General features: G+C 49.2%; 1 protein-coding gene and 2 non-coding genes across 3 annotated transcripts in view; all 3 read left to right on the top strand.

The window, feature by feature from the left end:
- The first annotated feature begins 3,305 nt into the window (after window positions 1-3,305).
- Window positions 3,306-3,443, top strand: LOC119922691. Its single transcript, XR_005448690.1, has one exon. It is a non-coding gene; the product is annotated as a small nucleolar RNA SNORA7 (small nucleolar RNA).
- Window positions 3,444-6,308: 2,865 nt separating this feature from the next.
- Window positions 6,309-25,349, top strand: part of LOC119922681 (olfactory receptor 14K1-like) — a 31,911-nt gene continuing 12,870 nt past the window's right edge. Inside the window, exons 1-3 of the mRNA XM_038742377.1 lie at window positions 6,309-6,324; window positions 6,424-6,498; window positions 6,670-6,743. Of these exons, the coding sequence (XP_038598305.1) occupies window positions 6,309-6,324; window positions 6,424-6,498; window positions 6,670-6,743 (165 nt within the window). The remainder of the gene's footprint in view (window positions 6,325-6,423; window positions 6,499-6,669; window positions 6,744-25,349) is intronic.
- Window positions 20,445-20,582, top strand: LOC119922690. Its single transcript, XR_005448689.1, has one exon. It is a non-coding gene; the product is annotated as a small nucleolar RNA SNORA7 (small nucleolar RNA).

The following is a 25,349-nucleotide window of genomic DNA, read 5'->3' as shown; positions in this document are numbered from 1 at the left end:
GAGGCACTGAACAAACATTGGCTGGAAGAGGGCTGGAGGGGAGGAGGAGGAGGGAATCTTTTCCCATCACAGTCCAGGGAAAAAGTGTGCCTGGGCCCAGGGAGAGGCAAATAGTAGTGGTAGTAGTTAGGGGACCTGGGTTCTTATTCTGACTCTGCCATTCATTCATGCATTCAATCGTATTGATTGAGCGCTTACTGTGTGCACAGCACTGTACTAAGCGCTTGGAAAGTACAATTTGGCAACAGATAGGGACAATCCCTACCTAAGAGCCAGCTTGGGGACCTACTTTATAATCCTGTCTCTGCCCCCTGTCTGCTGTGTGATGTCAGACAAGTCACTTTGCTTCTCTGTGCCTCAGATACCGCATCTGTAAGATGGGAATTAAGAGTGAGTGTCACATGGTAGAAAGCCTTGAAGATAATTGTGAGGTATTTTTGTTTCATATGGAAAGATACATGGTGCCAGTGAAGGGTTTGGAGGAGAGGCGTTTGAACACTTCTTTGTCTTTTCTTATGCTATCGTGTCGTCTCTGACCCGTAGCAAATGAATGGACATATCTCTCCAGGAATGCCCCATTCTCCAACTGCAAATGTTCTGGTAGTTTATCCATAGAGGGGTTTTTTTTGGTAAAAATACAGAAGTAGTGTACCATTGCCTTCTTCCCTGCAGTAAATGTGAGTCTCCTCCTTGACTGTCTCCCACGACACTGCTGCCCGGCGCAGGTGAGTTTTGAATCACAGCAGATTGCCTTCCACCTGCTATCCACTGCCCAAGCTGGGAATGGAACGGGTATGCCTCTGCTTAACCGGCCGTCTGGTAGCCAAGACTGGTAGAGTACTGGAAACTTTCCAGGTATCATATTGGTTTGGGGGGAGTGATGCTTTAGCAAATGGTTAAATGAATTAATGAGTGGCTAAATAGGTGTGAGTTTGTGTGCCTGTGTGTATTTATGTGTAAGTAACCACAGTCAGTTGAAGCGTGTGTGTGTGTGTGTGTGCGCGTGTGTGTGTGCACGTGTGTGTGTGTGTGTGTGTGTGTGTGTGTGTGTGTGTGTGTGTGTGTGACTGAGCGGCTGGCTAGGGCCCTGAAGCACAGCATCAGCATTATGCTGTGGTCACATTAGACAGAAGTGGGTCCTGGATGTCAGAAAATGTTTCTGTTGGGAAATGACAGGAAGGGAATGAAAGAGTGTGATTGGTTCTAGACCACCAGCACTATCATCAACTCCTCCATACAGAAATGTCAGGTGAACACAATGGAAGTCAGAGATTCAGTCCCTTCCCTCCTGGACTTACCGGTCTGCTGGGCAAGACTGATCCAAAATAATTTACAGCTAGGGGGAAATAAGCAGGAAGATGTGAATGCACACCCTAATACCTTCTTCCACAGTAATGTGTATCTATACGTAGGGAAGAGCTATGAGCAGTTGTGAATGTATAAATGCAGAGGTGGCATCTGGGCTGATTGGGCATGGGGAGAAGAAACATCAATCTGGGCAAGTTTGGAGGGAGAGGGAGATTCGGGCAGAAGGAAGGATCTAAGCCATGTGTTGGAGAAGGGAATGTCCTTGGAGAGGCCCAGGGAGAAGATCCGTTTCCAGGGGCTGCAGGGGAGTTGGTGAAGAGGGAAGGGAAACACGGAGTAGAACACCAGTCAAAAGCCTTAAAGCTAGTGGCAAGGATTTGATTGGAGTCAACCAGACTTCAGTCTGTTTCATTTTCCTCTGAGAACCACAGTCCGATTTGTTGTGTTGGTGGCTGTGCATGTGCCCAGGGGAAGCAGTGAGCAAACCTTGGCCGGCGGAGGTCTGGAGGGGAGGAGGAGAAGGGAATCCTCTCCCATCATCTTCCAGGGAAAAAGTGTGCCTGGGCCCAGGGAGAGGCAAAGAGTAGTGGTAGTAGTAAGGGGACCTGGGTTCTAATCCTGACTCTGCTACTCATTCATTCATTCATTCATTCATATTTATTGAGCACTTACTATGTGTACTATGTGCACTGTACTAAATGCTTGGAAAGTACAATTTGGCAACAGACAGACACAATCCCTACCCAACCAGGAGCTCGTGGACATAGGTTCTAATCCTGGCTCTGCCCCTTGACTGCTGGGTGATGTTGGGCAAGGCACTTTACTTCTCTGTGCCTGTATGTCTGCCTGCCATCTAAAACTCAACATGTCCAAGACTGAACACCTTATCTTCCCTCCCAAACCTTGCCCTCTCCCTGAATTTCCCATCACTGTTGATGGCATTACCATCCTTCCTGTCTCACAAGCCCACAACCTTGGTGTCATCCTCGACTCCGCTCTCTCGTTCACCCCTCACATCCACTCCGTCACCAAATCCTGCTGCTCTCACCTCCGCAACATCGCCAAGATCCACCTTTTCCTCTCCATCCAAACCGCTACCCTGTTCGTTCAATCTCTCATCCTATCCCGACTGGATTGCTGCATCAGCCTCCTCTCTGATCTCCCATCCTCCTGTCTCTCCCCACTTCAATCCGTACTTCACGCCACTGCCCAGATCAGCTCTGTGCAGAAACGTTCTGGGCATGTTACTCCCCTCCTCAAAAATCTCCAGTGGCTGCCAATCAACCTACCCATCAGGCAGAAACTCCTCACCCTGGGCTTCAAGGCTCTCCATCACCTCGGCCCCTCCTACCTCACCTCCCTTCTCTCCTTCTACAGCCCAGCCCTCACCCTCCACTCCTCTGCCTCTAACCTCCTCATCGTGCCTCGTTCTCGCCTGTCCCACCATCGACCTCCGGCCCACGTCCTCCCCCTGGCCTGGAATGCCCTCCCTCCGCACATCCGCCAAGCTAGCTCTCTTCCTCCCTTCAAAGACCTACTGAGAGCTCACCTCCTCCAGGAGGCCTTCCCAGACTGAGCCCCCTCCTTCTTCTCCCCCTACTCCCCCTCCCCAACCCCCCCACCTTGCCTCCTCCCCCTCCCCACACCACCTGTATGTATGTATATATGTTTGTACATATTTATTACTCTATTTATTTATTTATTTTACTTGTACATATTTATTCTATTTATTTTATTTGGTTTATATGTTTTGGTTTGTTGTCTGTCTTCCCCTTCTAGACTGTGAGCCCGCTTTTGGGTAGGGACCGTCTCTATATGTTGCCAGCTTGTACTTCCCAAGCGCTTAGTACAGTGCTCTGCACACAGTAAGTGCTCAATAAATATGATTGAATGAATGAATGAATGAAATACTGCATCTGTAAAATGGGAATTAAGCCTGAGCCCTAAGTGCTCAGTAAATACCATTGTTTGATTAATTGATGGGTACATATCCCTGCCCCCTCTCAGGATCACACCTGGAGAGTTTCCAGGACTCTACCATTCTCAGCTAAGGGAGGGAGAGTCAAGCAGAGGGATACCCATTCCATTCCTAGCTTGGGCAGTGGCTAGCAAGTGGAAAGCGATCTGCTACAAGTCAAAACGCACCTGTTCTGGGCATCGATGCTATCAGTCCATCGTATTTATTAAGCACTGATGGTAAGCAGGGTCTACCCACTGGACTGTTAACTCCTAGAGGGCAGAAAAATATCTGCCAGCTCCGTTGGATTGAACTCTCCCAAGCATTCCGAGTTTGGTGATGGCATCATACCTCTTGGCAGTCTCACCAGTTCATTGCTAAGAGGGCCTGGCAGACATGGTGGACACCCAGTTACCGTTTGACCCTCCCTGGCACGGAGACAATTAAGTGGCCAACTCCCTTGGTCACAGGGCTCTTGGCCCCCTCGTCCATTGTCCTTCTTCAATGGGGCACGCAATTGTATTAATAAGGCCCAGGCTCCACGGCCCCTGGGCAGTGTGTCCCGTGGCTCAGTGGAAAGAGCCCGGGCTTTGGAGTCAGAGGTCAGGGGTTCAAGTCCCGGCTCTGCCAATTGTCAGCTGTGTGACTTTGGACAAGTCACTTCACTTCTCTGGGCCTCAGTTCCCTCATCTGTAAAGTGGGGATTAAGACTGTGAGCCCCACGTGGGACAATCGGATCACCTTGTATCCCCTCAGCGCTTAGAACAGTGCTTTGCACATAGTAAGCACTTAAAAGATACCATCATTGTTATTATTATTATTCATTCAGTCAGTCATTCATTCAATCAGTCATGTTTATTGAGCGCTGATTGTTGCAGAGCACTATACTAAGCGCCTGGGAGGTACAAGTAGGCAACATATAGAGACAGTCCCTACCCAACAACGGGCTCACAGTCTAGAAGGGGGGGACAGACAACAAAACAAAACATGTAGACAGGTGTCAAAATCGTCAGGATGAATGGAATTAAAGCTATAGGCACATCATTAACAAAATAAATAATATAGTAAATACGTACAAGGTAAATGAATAGAGTAATAAATCTGTACAAATACATATATATATATATATATACAGGTGCTGTGGGGAGGGGAAGGAGGTAGGGCGGGGGGATGGGGAGAAGGAGAGGAAAAAGTGGGCTCAGTCTGGGAAGGCCTCATGGAGGAGGTGAGCTCTCAGTAGGGCTTTGAATGGAGGAAGAGACCTTGCTTGGCGGATGTGCGGAGGGAGGGCATTCCAGGCCAGGGGAAGGATTTGGGCCACGGGTCGACGGTGGGACAGGCAAGAACGAGGTACAGTGAGGACGTTAGTTGGAGAGGAGCGGAGGGTGCAGGCTGGGCTGTAGAAGGAGAAAAGGGAGGTGAGGTGGGAGGGGGCGATGTGATGGAGAGCCTTGAAGCCGAGAGTGAGGAGTTTTTGCTTGATGCGTAGGTTGACAGGCAGCCACGCTGGAGATGTTTGAGGAGGGGAGTAACACGCCCAGGGCGTTTCTGTACAGAGATAATCCGGATAGCAGAGTGGAGTGTGGACTTAACCAGGGAGAGACAGGAGGATGGGAGATCAGAGAGGAGGCTGGTGCAGTAATCCAGTCGGGATAGGATGAGAGAACGAACCAGTAAGGTAGTGGTTTGGATGGAGAGGAGAGGGCGGATCTTGGCGATGTTGCGGAGGTGAGACCAGCAGGTTTTGGTGACGGATTGGATTGCGTGGGGTGAATGAGAGAGCTGTGTCGACAATGACACCAAGGTTGTGGACTTGTGAGACAGGAAGGGTGGTAGTGCCATCTACAGTGACGGGAAATTCAGGGAGAGGGCAGGGTTTGGGAGGGAAGATAAAGAGTTCAGTCTTGGACATATTGTGTTTTAGATGGCGGGCCGACATCCAAATGGAGATAGCCTGAAAGCAGGAGAAGACACGAGCCTGAAAGGAGGGAGAGAGAGCGGGGGCAGAGATGTAGATTTGGGTGTCTTCAGCGTAGAGATGATGGTTGAAGCCGTGGGAGCGAATGAGTTCATCAAGGGAGTGAGTGTAGATAGAGAACAGAAGGGGACCAAGAACTGACCCTTGAGGAACCCCTACAGTAAGGGGATGGGAGGGGGAGGAGAAGCCCGCAAAGGAGACTGAGAATGAATGGCCGGAGAGATAAGAGGAGAACCAGGAGAGGACGGGGTCTGTGAAGCCACGGTTGGGTAGCATATGGAGGAGAAGGGGGTGGTCCAAGGTGTCAAAGGCAGGTGAGAGGTCGAGGAGGATTAGGATAGAGTAGGATCACTTAGTACAGTGCTCTGCACACAGTGAGTACTCAGTAACTACCCATTGAGCTATTGCTGATGTGTTCATACCCGTACATGTATCAACGCTATTGAATTCTATAGGTGATCAATTTATTAAAATGGGAATCAATCATATTTCCTGATCGCTTACAGTGTGTAGAGTGCTGTAGTAAGTGCTTGAGAGAGTTCAATATGACATCATTTGTAGAAGTGTTACCTGCCCAAAAGGAACTTACAGCCCGGAGGAAATGCCAATGATTCTAAATTGAATTTCCCCTTTCCCTTTCCAGGGAGTCAGTATCATCTCCCAGAAATGACCAACATCTCCACGGTGACTGAATTCCTCCTTCTGGGGTTCTCTGACATCCGGAAGCTGCAGCTGCTCCATGCCACGCTGTTCGTCCTTATCTACATTGTGGCCCTTCTGGGGAATCTCCTAATTATTGCCATCACCACCCTCGACCAGCGTCTCCACACCCCCATGTACTTCTTTCTTAAGAACTTGTCCTTCATTGATCTCTGCTACATTTCTACCACGGTACCCAAATCCATTGTCAACTCCTTGACCGGTGACAGCTCCATCTCCTTTCTGAGTTGTGTCTCTCAGCTCTTCCTAGTGGTCTTTTTTGCTGCTTCAGAGCTATGTGTCCTCACTGCAATGTCTTATGACCGCTATGCCGCCATCTGCTCCCCCCTGCGTTATGTGCTCATCATGAACAAGACGGCCTGTATGCACATGGCAGCAGCGTTTTGGCTCAGTGGGGGTCTTCTTGGAGTCTTGTTTTCAGCTTTTACTTTCTCCCTGACCTTCTGTGGATCCAATGCAGTCGAGCAGTTCTTCTGTGAGGTCCCCCCTCTGTTGAAGATCTCCTGTTCTGAAGCCCACATTGCCATTGACGTGAGTGTGGCTGCTGCATTCGTCTTGGATGCTGTCTGCTTCACTTGCGTCACCCTCTCCTACGTCTTCATCTTCTCAGCCGTGCTGAGGATGCCGTCTGCCGAGGGCCGAACCAAAGTCTTCTCCACCTCCCTGCCCCATCTCACTGTCTTTATCATTTTTGTTTCTACCGCAGCATTTGCCTATCTCAAACCAACTTCAGACTCGCCCTCAGCTCTGGATCTGCTGGTTTCCGTGTTATACTCCGTGGTGCCCCCCACTCTGAACCCCCTTAACTACAGCCTGAGGAACAGGGACCTGAAGGCTGCCCTGGGAAGGATCCTAAAGGGGACATTCCCCCAGCACCCATGCTGGGACAAAATGCCTGTGTCTCTGTACTGATAATCCCCTACCCGCCCTTAAAGGAGGAATTGCCGTTGGGCATATGCATATACGTCCCACTGAACCAGAGTCCCAAAGAAGAAGTCTGGGTTTTCAGGATTTGTCAAGGTCTGGGAGGTTGGTTGATAAGATTAGGTCGTGAGTGACAATGCATTCCCTAGGAAGCCTCATGGCTAAAGGACATATGAATAGGTGTCACATGATGACCTGAGTTAATAATAATAATGATGATGGCATTTATTAAGCACATACTATGTGCAAAGCACTGTTCTAAGCGCTGGGGAGTTTCCAAGGTGATCAGTTTGTCCAACTTGGGGCTCACAGGCTTAATCTCCATTTTACAGATGAGTTCTAATCCCATCTCGGCCACTGGCCTGCTGTGTGATCTGGCATCAGTGTCTTACCATTCCAGGGCTCTCACCTCCTCTTAAACCCTGAGCTCTTGTGGGACAGGAAACGTGTCTGATTGGATTGTAATTTCATTTTTGGCCTGTAAACCCATTGTGGGCATGGACTGAATCTACTAACTCCGTTGTATTGTACTCTTCAAAGTGCTTACTATGATGTTCTGCCCAAAGTAAGCACACAACAAATACATTAGCTCGATACAATTATTTTGTTTCTCCTTCATCATGTGACACAGACATGGACACAGAAATTGTTAACACCTGATAATAAAAATGATAAGAATCATAATAATGGTGTTTGAAAGGGGACAGAGACATTCACTGTTGGAACTCTAGTTTGCAGATCCCAGGTTATTAAATCATCACATCAGGAGGAGCCATTTCCATCCTATTCTTCCTCAAGCCAGGAATTTCTCCTTCCCATCATCCCATTCCCAAAACCCCAGTTCCCTGTCCCACCCCACTCAGCCTGGGGGAGAATCATCTGATGGATTCAGAGGAATGTCTTGCTCTGTCTATCTTTGCAATCAGAAGGTGTCAGAAAATGAAATTGTTCAATTGACTGATTGAATGAGAGCTGATTGACTAAGGTTGTATATGAGGTGAAGCTGAAACCACCCACAGTTGTTGTAGATTGTCAGTAACATTAGAAACAGTTGAGATGTTGCAATGCAGATGCTGTTGTTTCCATGGAAACCCTGGAGTGCAGCACCACTGTTGCAGGTTTAGGGACTGGGCCTTTATCTCCGCAGGACCTCAGGGACCTCTCAGGCAGAGGTTTTTGGCATCGGCCAGGACACGAGGTCCCACAAGCGTTGATCCCCCAGGGATTCTCCATGGCGCAGTGGCAGCTTTATCTTTGGGGAGGGGGACTCGCGGGATAGCATCTCCCTACCCAGAGGTGATCAGAGAGGGGCTGAGGGTACCATGGTGTCCCTTCATTCATAGCCAGCTGCACCCAAGAACTGGACTGGAGAGAGGACCATCCCAAGCCAGCCGAGGTCACAGCCCTCCAGCCCTATGCTGCCCCAGTGAGTGTGACTGGGGGGTGGTGGAGCAAGAGGGAGAAACCATGATGGGGTTTGCCAGAGATGGAGCCATTCTGTGGAAGTGCTCTCACATGGAGCCAGTTTCGGGATTTGGGGCAGGGCTACATCCCCGGGGGGGGCAGGTGGGCTCTCTGGAGAAGCAGCATGGCTCAGTGGAAAGAGCACGGGATTTGGAGTCAGAGGTCATGGGTTCAAATCCCAGCTCCACCGGTTGTCAGATGTGTGACTTTGGGCAAGTCACTTAACTTCTCTGTGCCTCAGTTACCTCATCTGTAAAATGGGGATTGAGAATGTGAGCCCCACGTGGGACTCCCTTCTCTCCTTCTACAGCCCAGCCCACACCCTCTGCTCCTCTGCCACTCATCATCTCACTGTGCCTCGTTCTCGCCCATCCCACCGTCGACCCCCGGCCCACGTCCTCCCCCTGGCCTGGAATGCCCTCCCTCCCCACATCCACCAAGCTGGCTCTCTTCCTCACTTCAAAGACCTACTGAGAGCTCACCTCCTCCAGGAGGCCTTCCCAGATTGAGCCCCCTCCTTCCTCTCCCCCTCCCCCACTCCCCATCCCCCCAACTTACCTCCTTCCCCTCTCCACAGTACCTGTACATATGTATATATGTTTGTACATATTTATTACTCTATTTATTTTACTTGTACATATTTATTCTATTTATTTTATTTTGTTAATATGTTTTGTTTTGTTGTCTGTATCCCCCTTCTATACTGTGAGCCCACTATTGGGTAGGGACCATCTCTATATGTTGCCAACTTGTACTTCCCAAGCACTTAGTACAGTGCTTTGCACACAATAAGCGCTCAATAAATACGATTGAATGAATGAATGAATGAATGGGACAACCTGATCACCTTGTAACCTCTCCAGTGCTTAGAACATTGGTTTGCACATAGTAAGCACTAAATAAGTACTATTATTATTATTATTATTATTATTATTATTATAACGTATTTGACATTTCAGTGGCCCCAACCACCACTTATCACCCCTTCCTCAACCATCTCCATCCAGCTAACATGGAAGTCGCTTCCTGGCTGGGGCCCTGCTGCGAAGCAGCAGCACTTCGGCCAGGAGTTTGTCCTGGACGTCAGAAAATGTTTCTGGAGAGAGGTAACAGGTAGGGAATGAGAGAATGTGATTGGTTCTAGACCAAGAGCACTATCATCAACTCCTCCAAGCAGGAATGTTGGGTGAACACAATGGAGGTAAGAGATTAATTCCCTTCCCTCCTGGACTTACCGGCCTGCTGGGCTAGACTGATCCAAAAGGATTTACAGCTAGGGGGAAATAAGTATGGAAAGGTGGATGCACAGCTTAATAAGTGCTTAGTAATGTGAATCTACAGGTACGGAAGTGCCATGAGCAGTTGTGAATGTATAAATGCAGAGGTTGTATCTGGCCTGATTCAGCATGGGGAGAAGAAACATCAATCTGGGCAAATTTGAAGGGAGAGGGAGATTCGGGAAGAAAGAAGGATCCTAGCCATGTGTTGGAGAAGGGAATGTCGTTAGTCTTAGATTAGTCTTAGATGCTGTCTGCTTCATTTACATCATCCTCTCCTATGTCTTCATCTTCTCAGCCGTGCTGAGGATACCATCCTCCGAGGGCCAAACCAAAGCCTTCTTCACCTGCCTGCCCCATCTCACTGTCATCATCATTTTTGTCTTTACAGCAGTATTTGCCTATCTCAAACCACCTTCAGACTCTCCCTGGGCTCTAGATCTGGTGGTTTCCATGATCTACAGTGTGTTGCCCCCCACTGTGAACCCCCTTATCTACAGCCTGAGGAACAGGGAGCTGAAGGCTGCCCTGGGCAGGATCCTAAAGGGGACATTCCCCCAGCATCCGTTCTGGGACAAAATGTCTGTGTCCATGTACCCATAATCCCCTACCCCCCTTAAAAGAGGACGTGCCCTTCAACATATCCAAATATATCACTGACCCAGAGTCCCAAAAATCAAGTCTGAATATTCAGGATTTGTCAAGGTCTGGGCAGTTGGCTGTTAAGATTAGGTCGTGAGTGACAATGCATTCCCTAGGAAGCCTCATGGCTAAATGGCACGTGAATGCGTGTCACATGACCTGAGTTAATAATAATAATAATATTGATGGCATTTATTAAGCACATACTATGCAGAAAGCACTGTTCTAAGTGCTGGGGAGGTTACAAGGTGACCAAGTTGTCCCACTTGGGGCTCACAGTCTTAATCCCAATTTTACAGACGAGTTCTAATCCCAGCTCGGCCACTGGCCTGCTGTGAGACCTGGCATTAGTGTTTTACCATTCCAGGGCTCTCACTTTCTCTTACACTCTGAGCCCTTTTGGGACAGGAAACGTGTCTGATTGGATAGTAATTTCATCTTTGGGCTGTAAACCCATTGTGGGCACCGTTGCTCCCCGTGGTTTCGGGGGCAACTCTCGGGTTCTTACCCTCTCCGGGTCTTCGGATGTCTCCGGACGCGGCCCGCACGTTCATACCAGGAAGAGTCAGCCAGAGGTTCAAAGCTTGGTTGCCGTTTATTTGCTATCAGCGGTTACATGGTTGAAAGAGAGAGAGAGAGCGAGAGAGAGAGAGAGCGAGAGAGAGAGAGCGAGATAGAGAGAGGGAGAGAGCGCGCGCCCCCCCTTGTCTTGTTCGTCTCTTACACCCTCCGTTGCCCGGGGGCAGGGTTTTCTCGGGGGATGGCGTACCGAGGCTTTGCCATGTAGCACACATCGCCCTCCAGCCACTAGCCTAACAACAGCTCTGTCCAGTCACAAAGCGTTTGCTCTGGCTCGCCCCCAGCCACCCGTTGCCACCCATCGCTGGCTGCGGATATGGCCTTGAGGTTGCCTCCGAGCCTTGCAGGTGCAAGCTTGTTTTTCCTGCCCTGGTCCCTTTATCTCCTGTTGTTGAGTCTGTTTGGCCTTGAGCCGTTGGGTACGGTTTGTGTGCACATACTGCCTGTCTCATCGCCTTCCCCCGCTCCCTACGTGTCCCCCTCCCGTTATGGCGGGGACCGCTAAGGGCGTCCACGCAATGGGAGCATCTCGACCTTAATCTCGCGGACCACCCGGGCAACAATGGAGCAAAAGAGACGAAGGAGGCACGGGAGGCACATGAGCAAAAGCAAAACCCCCTTTTGATCCTTCCGAGGCCCATGGCCACCGGGAGGATCACATACGACCCTCCTCGGGATAACAAAGGTCTTCCGCAAAGCCGGCGCCCAAAGTAAAAGATAAGGAAAAGACAAAAACATCCAGGCAAAAAGAAAAGATAGAAAAATCCTACAGAAAAATTCAAGCACAACTGAGCACACACAACAATCCAGGCACAACTGAGCACACACAACAATCCCCCTCCTCCTCGAAACACAGTGTCCAGACGGCGCTGCATGTCTGTGACTTCAGCTTTGGACAGGGGTGTGGTCGGGGTTTGTAGAAGCATCAGGGTAGATGAAGCGCGTCGGAGGCAGGCCTTCAGGAGCTGAAAAACACAGCACAGCAAAAAACCAAACCAGCGGCAAGACACACAAATAAGCAACCAGACAAGATCTCACAGGACCGAGGCCCATCCAGTAGAAGTTCGACGCAGCCGTAAAGCTGGGACAGTGGGTGGCTCGGAACCTTGAGAGTCAGCAGAAACCGATGGGGGAGTACAAGCAGGAGGCGAAGCATCAAAAACGGCTGGCTTCACCTGGGAGTGATGGATCCATGAGGGGCGCTCGGCAACACGAACTGCAGAAAAGGAAGACAAGAGAACCTGGTAGGGCCCCTCCCAGGATGGCTTAAGTGAACCGTTGCCGACCATGCGCTTAACCCAAACCCAATCTCCAGCGATGAACGGATGCAGATGATTGGTGAGAGGGGTGCGCTGACGGAGGATTCCAGCAGCCTGCAGCTCAGCTAGAATTCCCTGGAGAGACAAAACATAGGCTCGCAGGGCATCATCGCCCTGGTATGGTGCATGTAAAGAACATTCAATTCCAAGTGGTCGATTTATTCATTCATACATTCAATCGTATTTATTGAGTGCTTACTGTGTGCAGAGCACTGTACTAAGCGCTTGGGAAGTCCAAGTTGGCAACATATAAAGACAGGTCGATAAATTTCAGATAGAACAGACTCAGTAAAATGTGATCCTTGATCAGGATCAATAACAGCAGGTGGCCCAAACCTGGGAATCATTTCCCGCTAGAGACATTTCACCACCGTAAGAGCAGTTGCTCGGGAGGAAGGGAAAGCCTCCATCCACCTAGTCGGGTGATCAACAATGACTAGTAAATATCGGAAACGACCAGCCCTCGGAAGCGTCACAAAATCAACCTGCAAACACTCAAAAGGGGAATAGACCCAAGGTCGTCCCCCCCCAAGGGAACCCGATGACCAGGGTGAGCATTGAAGCTCTGGAAAGTAGAACAACTGGCTGTGACACGTTTGGCAACAGGATGGATACCTGGGGCAAACCAAACTCGGAGAACTGTGGCTGCCAAGGCATCTGCACCAAAGTGAGTCTCCTGGTGAAGACCCAGACAAACTGGTCGCAGTGCAGCAGCAGGCAAAATAGGGCGTCCATCAGGGACCCAAAAGAGTCCATCCCGTTCCAGTGCCTCATATTGCCGAGGCCACTCATCTCTTTCTTTATCAGTGATCAGGGAGGGCAACAGCGTGCCAGGCATTGACGTGGGGGCCAGGGTCATAACAGGAGCTATACATACAAGGGGGGCATGCCGAGCTGCCCAACGAGAGGCCTTGTCGGCTCGGCGATTGCCCAAACTCGGGGAATCACTTCCTCGGGTGTGGGCATGCACATGCACGACGGCCACCTCGGCTGGGAGCAAGAGGAGTAATAGGCACTCTATACAATCCCCATTAGCAACCTGACGACCCGCTGAGGTGAGGAACCCACGACTTTGCCACAGGGTACCTGCAGCATGACAGACCCCAAAGGCATACTTAGAGTCTGTATAGATGGTCAAACGCTTCCCTTTACCGAGTAATAATGCCTGTGTAAGGGCTTCAAGCTCAGCTGCCTGCGCACTGCAAGAAGCTGGGAGTGAGCCGGTCCACAGCACAGAGGTTAGGGTAACAACAGCAGCGCCGGTGAGGCGCACCCCTTGGTCCATAAAGGAAGAGCCATCTGTAAACAAAGTTAGATCAGAAGAGGACAAAGGCTCATCGCGAAGGTCAGATCGAGGAGCGACAGTTTCCTGAACTACTTTGTCACAATCGTGAATTTGGTCAGTCATGGGAGAGGACTCAAGCAGGGCAGCTGGATTCAAGGAGCCACAGCGCTCCACATGTACCTGCGGATTTTCCAATAAAGCAACTTCATATTTAGTCAGTCGTGCCACAGATAAGGCTTGGGTGGCTGCTCCACGAAGGAGAAGCACAACTTCATGCGGCGTCCAAACAACAACGGGATGTCCCAAGAGGATATCCTGAGACTTTTCAAGCAGCATTACCACCGCAGCTATGCAGCGGATACAAGGTATTTGACCTAGAATGACAGGATCAAGGACACCTGAATAATAGGCTACTGGTCGATAGTGAGGACTGAGAGTTTGGCACAAAACACCTGAGGCCACTCCGCCGCGTTCATGAATGTACAAATAGAACAGCTTACTGTAGTCAGGGAGTCCCAGGGCAGGGGCTGAACTCAGGCATGATTTTAGTGTCTGAAAGGCTTCCACAGCCTCGGGAGTCCAGTCCAGGGGCTCTGGGGAGGTCATTTTTAGGAGCTCAAAAAGGGGTCTGGTTAACAACCCAAATTCTAGAATCCAAGCTCGACAAAACCCAGCCGCACCTAGAAAACCTCTCAGGGCCCGCTCAGTAGTGGGGCGAGGCATGCATTGAATAAGGCTTGCTCGCTTGGGGGCGATTGCTCTTCCTCCCGCCCGCAACATGAACCCAAGATATTTTACCTGGGGCTGACACCACTGCAGTTCCTCGCGACTAACTTTAAGACCAAGCTGATGCAAACATGCTAGGACCTGGAGGGAACCTGACTGACACAGATCCTTCGTGTCCCCAGCAATAAGGATATCATCCATATACTGGAACATACTGATCCCTTCGGGTAATATGAGGGGAGATAAGGCTCTGCACAATTCTCTCGAAAAGATAGTTGGGGAGTGAACAAAACCCTGGGGAAGCCTCGTCCAGGTTAGTTGACGACCTTCCCAGGTAAAGGCAAAAAGGTACTGGCTCTCACAGGACACCGGGATAGTAAAGAAAGCACCAGTTAGATCAATCCAAGTAAAACAGGTTGCTTTGGGGCTCACGGAGCTAATTACTGCCATGGGACTTGGAACCACAGCATGCATAAGCAAAACGTAAGAGTTAATTGCACGCAAGTCCTGCACTAACCGATAAGACAGAGGGGAGCCTGGTTTTCGCACCGGCAACACAGGAGTATTACAGGAAGACTGACATTCGACTAAAATTCCCTCGTGTCTCTTCTCTTTCTCCTTCATACACACTTACTCTAACCTTCATACACATACAATTTCCTTCAGAGGCAATCTCTCCACCCATCAGGGTGTAGATGCCTGAGCAGAAAATTTCCTTCAACTGCAATTGCTTCACCTTCTCTTTCCTTTCTCCTTTTCCCTCCTTCTTCCTTTATACACATACAATTCTTTTAACCATCGTCTCTTCTCTCTCACTAAGATGAGTGAAAAAGTCATCAGAGGTTTCCCCTTCATTCTGGGCCATCCCATGAAAGGAGTCCCAATTAGGGGGTTTACGGCCCAATTCTTGGATGGCTGCCATGAGAGTCTGCTGCCCTTGAAAGGCTGCACGGAGGATACCGTGTATAAGGAAGTCCACGTCCTTTAGTTCCCCCGGGTGGGAGCCTTCATAGGCCGTCATCTGTTCCCCAATAACGTCCCACCGCTCCTCCGTGATCCCGGAATCAAATATCCACGGGGAGGTCATAGTCATCTTCCCTATAAATTCCCTTATTGTTTTCAGCTCAATCTTTACCCCCTTACTTCTCAATATCTTGTAACAGTGCCGGGTGTACAATTCCTTATCTTCTGGCTTATATATGGGCAACGATCGTGCCGTCCCCATCTTCCCGCCTGACCTTTAGCTACCTGGCCTACGGGGCACTCTCCCTAGTCTTCCCAAATGGGGGTATCCGAGACCACGTTGGGCGCCCCTCGTTGCTCCCCGTGGTTTCGGGGGCAACTTTCGGGTTCTTACCCTCTCCGGGTCTTCGGATGTCTCCGGACGCGGCCCGCACGTTCATACCAGGAAGAGTCAGCCAGAGGTTCAAAGCTTGGTTGCCGTTTATTTGCTATCAGCGGTTACATGGTTGAAAGAGAGAGAGAGAGCGAGAGAGAGAGAGAGCGAGAGAGAGAGAGCGAGATAGAGAGAGGGAGAGAGCGCGCGCCCCCCCTTGTCTTGTTCGTCTCTTATACCCTCCGTTGCCCGGGGGCAGGGTTTTCTCGGGGGATGGCGTATCGAGGCTTTGCCATGTAGCACACACCGCCCTCCAGCCACTAGCCTAACAACAGCTCTGTCCAGTCACAAAGCGTTTGCTCTGGCTCGCCCCCAGCCACCCGTTGCCACCCATCGCTGGCTGCGGATATGGCCTTGAGGTTGCCTCCGAGCCTTGCAGGTGCAAGCTTGTTTTTCTTGCCCTGGTCCCTTTATCTCCTGTTGTTGAGTCTGTTTGGCCTTGAGCCGTTGGGTACGGTTTGTGTGCACATACTGCCTGTCTCATCGCCTTCCCCCACTCCCTACGGGGCACGTATTGAATCTATCAACTCTATTGTATTGTACTCTTCAAAATGCTTACTATGATGTTCTGTGCACAGTGAACACACAACAAATACATTCGATGGATAGAATTAATTTGTTTCTGCTTCATCACGTGGCATGGACAAGGACACAGAAATTGTTAACACCAGATAATAAAAATGATAATAATCATAATAATGGTGCTTGAAAGGGGACAGAGACATTCACTGTTGGAATTCTAGTTTCCAGAACCCAGGTTATTAAATCATCACATCAGGAGGAGCCATTTCCATCCTATTCTTCCTCAAGCCAGGAATTTCTCCTTCCCATCATCCCATTCCCAAAACCCCAGTCCCCTGCCCCACCCCACTCAGCCTGGGGGAGAATCATAGGATGGATTCAGAGGAATGTCTTGCTCTATCTAGCTTTGCAATCAGAAGGTGTCAGAAAATGAATCTGTTCAACAGACTGATTGAATGAGAAGCTGATTGACTAAGGATGTATATGAGGTGAAGCTGAAACCACCCACAGTTGCTGTAGCTTGTCAATAACATTAGAAACACTTGGGATATTGGAATGCAGATGCTGTTGTTTCCATGGAAATCCTGGGGTACAGCACCATTGTTGCAGCTTTAGGGACTGGGCCTTTATCTCTGCAGGACCTCAGGGACCTCTCAGGCAGAGGATTTTGGCATCGGCCAGGACACAAAGTCCCACCTGAGTTGATCTTCCTGGTATTCCCCACGGTGCAGTGGCAGCTTTATCTCTGGGGAGGGGGACTCGCTGAATAACATCTCCCTGCCCAGAGGTGATCAGAGAGGGGCTGAGGGTGCCATGCTGTCCCTTCCTTCATAGCCAGCTGCACCCAAGAACTGGACTGGAGAGAGGACCATCCCTAGCCCGCTGAGGTCTGAGCCCCCCAGCCCTATGCTGCCCTAGTGCATGTGGCCGGGGGGTATTGGAGGGGGAGGGAGAAACCATGATGGAGATGCAAGAGATGGAGCCATTCTGGGGAAGTGCTCCCACACGGAGCCAGTTTCAGACTTTGGGGCAGGGCTTCATCCCCTGAGGGGCAGGTGGGCTTTCAGGAAGGTATGTATTTGATAGTGCAGTGACCCCAACCATCACTCATCTCCCCTTCTTCATCCACCCCCATTCAGCTAACATGGAAGCCACTTGCCTGGCTGGGGCCCTGCAGCACAATGTCATCACTTCAGCCGGGAGCTTGTCCTGGACGTCAGAATAAGTTTCTGGTGAGAAATGACAGGGAGGGAATGAGAGAATGTGATTGTTTCTAGACCACTAGCACTATCATCAACTACTCCATGCAGGGATGTTGGGTGAACACAATGGAGGTAAGAGATTCAATCCCTTCCCTCCTGGATTTCCAGTCTGCTGGGCTAGACTGATCCAAAAGAATTTACAGCTAGGGGGAAATAAGAATGGAAAGGTGAATGCACAGTTTAGTTAGTGCTTAGTAATGTGACTTTATAGCTAAGGAAGTGCAATGAGCAGTTGTGAATGTATAAATGCAGAGATGGTATCTGGCCTGATTCGCATGGGGAGTAGAAACATCAATCTGGGCAAATTTGAAGGGATAGGGAGGTTCGGGAAGAAAGAAGGATCTAAGCCATATGTTGGAGAAGGGACTGTCCTTTTTCATTCATTCAGTTGTATTTACTGAGCACTTACTGTGCGCAGAGCAGGGTACTAATCGCTTGGGAAGTTCAAATCGGCAACATATAGAGAAGGTCCTTACCCAATAACGGGCTCACAATCTAGAAGGGGGAGACAGACAACAAAACAAAACAAGTAGACAGGGGGCAATACCATCAGAATAAAGGGAATTATAGCTAAATACACATCATTAATAAAATGAATAGAGTAATAAATATGTCCAAAATACACAAGTGCTGAGGGGAGGGGAAGGGGATAGGGTGGAGGGGGGGATGGGGAGGGGAGGAGGAGGAGAGGAAAAGGGAGAAGATCTATTTCCAAGGGCTGGAGGGTAGTTGGTGAAGAGGGAAGGGAAACACGGAGGAGAACACCAGTCAAAAGCCTTGAAGCTAGTGGTTGTAGTAGTAGTCCAATCAAGCTAGTTGATTGGAGTCAACCAGACTTCAGTCTGTTTCATTTTCCTCTGAGAACCACAGTCAGATTTGTTGTGTCGGTGGCTGCGTGTGTATCCAAGGTGGGGCAGGGGAGGGAGTGAGCAAACCTTGGCTGGCGGAGGTCTGGAAGGGAGGAGGAGAAGGGAATCTTCTCCCATCACCTTCCTGGGAAAAAGTGTGTCTGGGCCCAGGGAGAGGCAAATAGTAGTGTTAGTAGTAAGGGGACCTGGGTTCTAATCCCGACTCTACCATTCATTCTTTCATTCATTCGATCGTATTGATTGAGCGCTTACTGTGTGCAGAACACTGTACTAAGCGCTTGGAAAGTACAATTTGGAAAGTACAACCGGCTGGGGGACCTAGCTTCTAATCCTGACTCTGCCCCTTGTCTACCGTGTGACATCGGGCAAATCATTTTGCTTCTCTGTGCCTCAGATACCGCATCTGTAAAATGGGAATTTAGAGTGAGTCTCACATGGAAGAAAGCCTTGAAGATAATTGTGAGGTGTTTTTGTTTCATGTGAAAAGATACATGGTGCCAGTGAAGGGTTTGGAGGAGAGATGTTTAAGCTCTTTGTCTTTTCTTTTGCTATCGTGTCGTGTCTGACCCATAGGGAATGAATGGACACATCTCTCTTGGAATGCCCCATTCTCCAACTGCAAATGTTGTGGTAGTTTACCCATACAGTTTTCTTGGTAAAAATACAAAAGTGGTTTACCATTTCCTTCTTCCCTGCAGTAAACCTAAGTCTCCCCCTCAACTCTGTCCCATGACACTGCTGCCCAGTACAGGGGAGCTTTGACTTGTAGCAGATTGCCTTCCACCTGCTAGCCACTGCCCAAGCTGGGAATGGAACAGGTATGCCTCTGCTTAACCGTCCGTCTGGTAGCCAAGACTTGCAGAGTACTGGAAACTCTCCAGGTACGATATTGATTTGGGGGAGTGATGCTTTAGCCAATATTTAAATGAACAAATCAGTGGCTAAATAGGTGTGGGTTAGTGTGACTATGTGTGTTTATGTGTATGTAACCACAGTCAGTTTAAGCAAGTGTGTGTGTGTGTGTGTGTGTGTGTGTGTGTGTGTGTGTGTGTGTGTGTGTCTGAGCGGCTGGCTGGGACCCCGCAGCACAGCGTCAGCATTATGCTGTGGTCACGTTGAACAAAAGTGGGTCCTGAATGTCAGAAAATGTTTCTTGTGGAAAGTAAGAGGGAGGGAATGAGAGAGTGTGATTGGTTCTAGACCACCAGCACTATCATTAATTCCTCCATGCAGAAATGTCAGGTGAACACAATGCAGGTAAGAGATTCAATCCCTTCCCTCCTGGATTTGCCAGTCTGCTGGGCAAGACTGATCCAAAATAATTACAGCTAGGGGGAAATAAGCATGAAAATGTGAATGCACAGCTTAATAGGTTCTTACATAGTAATGTGACTCTATATGTAGGGAAGAGCTATGAGCAGTTCTGAATGTGTAAATGCAGAGGTGGCATCTGGGCTGATTCAGCATGGGGAGAAGAAACATCAATCTGGGCAAGTGTAGAGGGAGAGGGATATTCGGGCAGAAGAAAGGATCTGAGCCATGTGTTGGAGAAGGGAATGTCCTTGGAGAGGCACAGGGAGCAGATCTGTTTCTAAGGGCCGGAGGGGAGTTGGTGAAGAGGGAAAGGAAACACGGAGGAGAACACGGGTAAAAAGCCTTGAAGCTAATGGCAAGGAGTTGATTGAAGTCAACTAAACTTAATTTGGATTCATTTTCCTATAAGAACCACAATCAGATTTGTGTGCCCAGGGTGGGGCAGGGGAGGCAGTGAACAAACCTTGGCTGGCAGAGGTCTGGAGGGGCGGAGCAGAAGGGAATCTTCTCCCATCACCTTCCAGGGAAAATGGGTGCCTGGGCCCAGGGAGAGGCAAAGTATAGTGGTAATAGTAAGGGGACCTCGGTTCTAGTCCTGACTCTGCTACTAATTTATTCATTCATTCAATTGTATTTATTTAGCACTTACCATGTGCAGAGAACCGTACTAAGCACATCGAAAGTACAATTTGGCAACAGGTAGAGAAAATCCCTACCCAACAATAAGCTCGGGGACCTGGGTTGTAATACTGGCTCCGCCCCTTGATTGCTGGGTGATCTTGGGCAAGGCACTTTGCTTCTCTGTGCCTCAAATACTGCATCTGTAAAATGGGAATGAAGACTGAGCCCTAAGTGATCAGTAAATACCATTGCTTGATTCACTGATGGGTACATACCCCTGCCCCCTCAAAGGATCACACCTGGAGAGTTTCCAGTACTCTACCAGTCTCAGTCAAGGGAGGGAGAGTGAAGCAGAGGGATACCCATTCCATTCCTTGCTTGGGCAGTGGCTAGCGAGTGGAAGACAATCTGCTACAAGTCAAAACGCACCTGTTCTGGGCAGCAGTGGCAGGGGAGAGAGTCGAGGGTGGAGACTCAGGTTTACTGGGTGGAAGAAGGCAATGGTAAACCACTTCTCTATTTTTACCAAGAAAACTCTACTGATACAATAACAGAATGCTTGCAGATGGAGGTGGGGTATTCTGGGAGAGAAGCTTCCACGGAGTCACTATGGGTCAGAGGCGAATCGACAGCATAAATCAAGACACGCCAGACCACTGCACATATTAATACTATTGACCACTACAAGTGACAAATAAATACAACAGATTGATTTAATAATAATGATGATGGTATTTGTTAAGCGCTTACTATGTGTGAAGCACTGTTCTAAGCGCTGGAAAACTCCAAAAGGAATTAGTGTTGATTATGTCATCGATGCTATCCTTCCATTGTATTTATTAAGCATTTATGGTATGCAGAGTCTACCCACCAGACTGTTACCTCCTGGTGGGCAGGAAAATAGCTGCCAACTCCGTTGGATTGAACTCTCCCAAGCACTTAGTACAGAGCTATTCAGTAAATACCATTGAGCTATTGATTGATGTCTTCATACCCCTGCATGTATCAATACTGTTGAACACTATCGGTGATCAATGAATACAAATGCTTTATTCATTAAAATGGGAATCAATCATATTTATTGATCACTTGCAGTGTGTAGAGTACTGTACTAATTGCTTGAGAGGGTACAATATGATATAATTTGTAGAAGTGTTACCTGTCCAAAAGGAACTTACAGTCTGGAGGGAATGCCAATGTTTCTAAATTGACGTTCCCCTCTTCCTTTCCAGGGAGTCAGCATCATCTCCCAGAAATGACCAACAACTCCACTGTGACTGATTTCCTCCTCCTGGGGTTCTCTGACATCCGGGATCTGCATCTGGTCTATGCCATGCTGTTCCTTCTTGTCTACCTGATGGCCCTTCTGGGGAATCTCCTCATTGTTGCTGTCACCACCCTCGACCAGCGTCTCCACACCCCCATGTACTTCTTTCTCAAGAATCTTCATAGACCTCTGCTACATTTCTACCACGGTCCCCAAATCCATTGTCAACTCCTTGACCAGTGACAGCTCCATCTCCTTTCTGGGTTGTGTCTCGCAGCTCTTCCTAGTGGTCTTGTTTGCTGCTTCAGAGTTTTATGTCCTCACTTCAATGTCTTATGACCGCTATGCCGCCACCTGCTCCCCCTTGCGTTATGAGCTCATCATGAACAAAACAGCCTGTGTGTGCTTAGTAACAGCATCATGGCTCCGTGGGGGTCTGTTTGGAGTCTGGCTTTCAGCTTCTACCTTCTCCCTGAACTTTTGTGGGTCCAATATTGTCCAGCAGTTCTTCTGTGATGTCTCCCCTCTGCTGAAGATCTCCTGCTCTGAGGACCACATTGCCATAGATGTGAGTGTGGCTACTGTGTTAGTCTTAGATGGCATCCGCTTTTTTTCGTCATCTTCTCCTATGTCCACATCTTCTCAGCCGTGCTGAGGTTGCCGTCCTCCGAGGGCCGAACCAAAGCCTTCTCCACCTGCCTGCCCCATCTCACTGTCATCATCATTTTTCTCTTTACCGCAGCATTTGCCTATCTCAAACCACCTTCAGACTTGCCCTCGGCTCTGGATCTGCTGGTTTCCATGTTCTACACTGTGGTGTCCCCCACTCTGAGCTCCTTGTCTTCCCTCCCAAACCTTGTCCTCTCCCTGACTTTCCCATCTCTGTTGACGGCACTACCATCCTTCCCGTCTCACAAGCCCGCAACCTTGGTGTCATCCTCGACTCTGCTCTCTCATTCACCCCTCACATCCAAGCCGTCACCAAAACCTGCCGGTCTCAGCTCCGCAACATTGCCAAGATCCGCCCTTTCCTCTCCATCCAAACTGCTACCCTGCTCATTCAAGCTCTCATCCTATCCCGTCTGGACTACTGCACTAGCCTTCTCTCTGATCTCCCATCCTCGTGTCTCTCTCCACTTCAATCCATACTTCATGCTGCTGCCCGGATTATCTTTGTCCAGAAACGCTCTGGACATATTACTCCCCTCCTCAAAAACCTCCAATGGCTACCGATCAATCTGCGCATCAGGCAGAAACTCCTCACCCTGGGCTTCAAGGCTCTCCATCACCTCGCCCCCTCCTACCTCACCTCCCTTCTCTCCTTCTACTGCCCAGCCCGCACCCTCCGCTCCTCCACCGCTAATCTCCTCACTGTACCTCGCTCTCGCCTGTCCCGCCATCGACCCCCGGCCCACGTCATCCCCCGGGCCTGGAATGCCCTCCCTCTGTCCATCCGCCAAGCTAGCTCTCTTCCTCCCTTCAAGGCCCTGCTGAGAGCTCACCTCCTCCAGGAGGCCTTCCCAGACTGAGCCCCTTCTTTCCTCTCCCCCCTCTCCATCCCCCCGTCTTACCTCCTTCCCTTCCCCACAGCACCTGTATATATGTATATATGGTTGTACATATTTATTACTCTATTTATTTATTTATTTATTTATTTTACTTGTACATTTCTATCCTACTCATTTTATTTTGTTGGTATGTTTGGTTCTGTTCTCTGTCTCCCCCTTTTAGACTGTGAGCCCACTGTTGGGTAGGGACTGTCTCTATGTGATGCCAATTTGTACTTCCCAAGCGCTTAGTACAGTGCTCTGCACATAGTAAGCGCTCAATAAATACGATTGATTGATTGATTGATTGATTGAACCCCCTTATCTACAGTCTGAGGAACAGGGACCTGAAGGCTGCCCTGGGCAGGATCCTCAAGGGGAAATTCCCCCAGCATCCATTCTGGGATAAACTGTCTGTGTCCATGTACTAATAATCCCCTATGACCTCTTTGAAAGAGGAATTGCCCTTAGACATATGCATAGATATCACTGACTCAGATATTAAGGATTTGTCAAGGTCTGGGAGGTTGGCTGATAAGACTACATCATGAGTGGCAATGCATTCATTCCGTAGGAGGCCTCATGGCTCAGTGGCATGTGAATGGATGTCACGTGACCTGAGTTCTCATCCCAGCTCGGCCACTGGCCAGCTGTGTGACCTGGCGTTAGTGTCTTACCATTCCTGTGCTCCTGGGCTCTCACTTCCTCTTAACCTGCTGAGCCCCTGTGGGATGGGAAAAATGCCTATTTGGATTGTAATTTCATCTTTGGACTGTAAGCTCACTGTGGGCACGAATTGTATCTACCAACTCCATTGTATTGTACTCTGCAGAGCTCTTAGTACAATGTAAGGCACACAGTAAACACTCAACAAGCAGCGTGGCTCAGTGGAAAGAGCAGGAGCTTTGGAGTCAGAGGTCATGGGTTCAAATCCCGGCTCCACCAACTGTCAGCTCTGTGACTTTGGGCAAGTCACTTCACTTCTCTGGGCCTCAGTTACCTTATCTGTAAAATTGGAAGTAAGACTGTGAGCCCCACGTGGGACAAACTGATCACCTTGTAACCTCCCCAGTGCTTAGAACAGTGCTTTGCACATAGTAAGCGCTTAACAAAAACCACCATTATTATCATTATTACTAAAAATACCATTGATCGATTGAATTATTTATCATCAGGTGGCACAGACTTCGACACAGAAATTGTTAATACCAAATAATAAAAATAATAGTGATAATGGTGTTTGAAAAGAGATAGAGACATTCACTGATGGAACTCCATTCATTTAATCGTATTTACTGAGCACTTACTGTGTGCAGAACACTGGACTAAGCACTTGGGGAGTACAAGTCAGCAACATATAGAGACGGTCCCTACCCAACAACGGGCTCACGGTCTAGAAGGGGGAGACAGACAACATGTAGACAGGTGTCAAAATCATCAGAACAAATAGAATTAAAGATATATGCACATCATTAACAAAATAAATAGAATAGTAAATATGTACAAGTAAAATAAATAGAGTAATAAATCTGTACAAATATATACAAGTGCTGTGGGAAGAGGAAGGAGGTAGGGCTCGGGGGGTGATGGGGAGGAGGAGAAGAAAAAGGGGGCTCAGTCTGGGAAGGCCTCCTGGAGGAGGTGAGCTTTCAGTAGGGCTTTGAAGGGGGGAAGAGAGCTACTTTGGTAGATATGTGGTGGGAGGGCATTCCAGTCCGGAGGAAGGACGTGGGCCGGGGGTCGATGGCGGGACAGGTGAGAACGATGCGCATCATCAATCGTATTACGAGGAGGTTAGCGGCAGAGGAGCAGAGGTTGCGGGCTGGGCCATAGAAGGAGAGAAGGGAGGTGAGGTAGAAGGGGGCGAGGTGAAGGAGAGCCTTGTAGCCGAGTGTTAGGATTTTTTGCATAATTCATAGTTTGACAGGCAACCACTATGAGATTTTTCAGGAGGGGAGTGACATGCCTAGAGTGTTTCTGTACAAAGAAAATCCGGGCAGCAGAGTGAAGTATAGACTGAACCAGGGAGAGACAGGAGGATGGGAGATCAGAGAGGAGGCTGGTGCAGTAATCCAGTCAGGATAGGATGAGAGATTGAACCAGCAAGGCAGTGGTTTGGAAGTCTAGTTTCCAGAACCCAGGTTAGTAAATCATCACAACAGGAGGAGCCATTTCCATCTGATTCTTCCTCAAGCAAGGAATCTCTCCTTCCCATCCTACCATTCACGAAGCCTCAGTCCCCTGCCCCACCCCACTCAGCCTGGGGGAGGATCAGAGAATGGATTCAGAGGAATCTCTTGCTCTGTCGAGCTTTGAAATCAGAAGATGTCAGAAAATTAAATCTATCAACTGACTGACTAAATGAGAAGCTG

Source organism: Tachyglossus aculeatus, unplaced genomic scaffold, assembly GCF_015852505.1.
Source record: "Tachyglossus aculeatus isolate mTacAcu1 unplaced genomic scaffold, mTacAcu1.pri scaffold_118_arrow_ctg1, whole genome shotgun sequence".
In the NCBI taxonomy this organism is placed as follows: Eukaryota; Metazoa; Chordata; class Mammalia; order Monotremata; family Tachyglossidae; genus Tachyglossus; species Tachyglossus aculeatus.
Note: the sequence above shows the minus strand (reverse complement) of the source record. Positions and strands in the feature narration are given on the sequence as shown.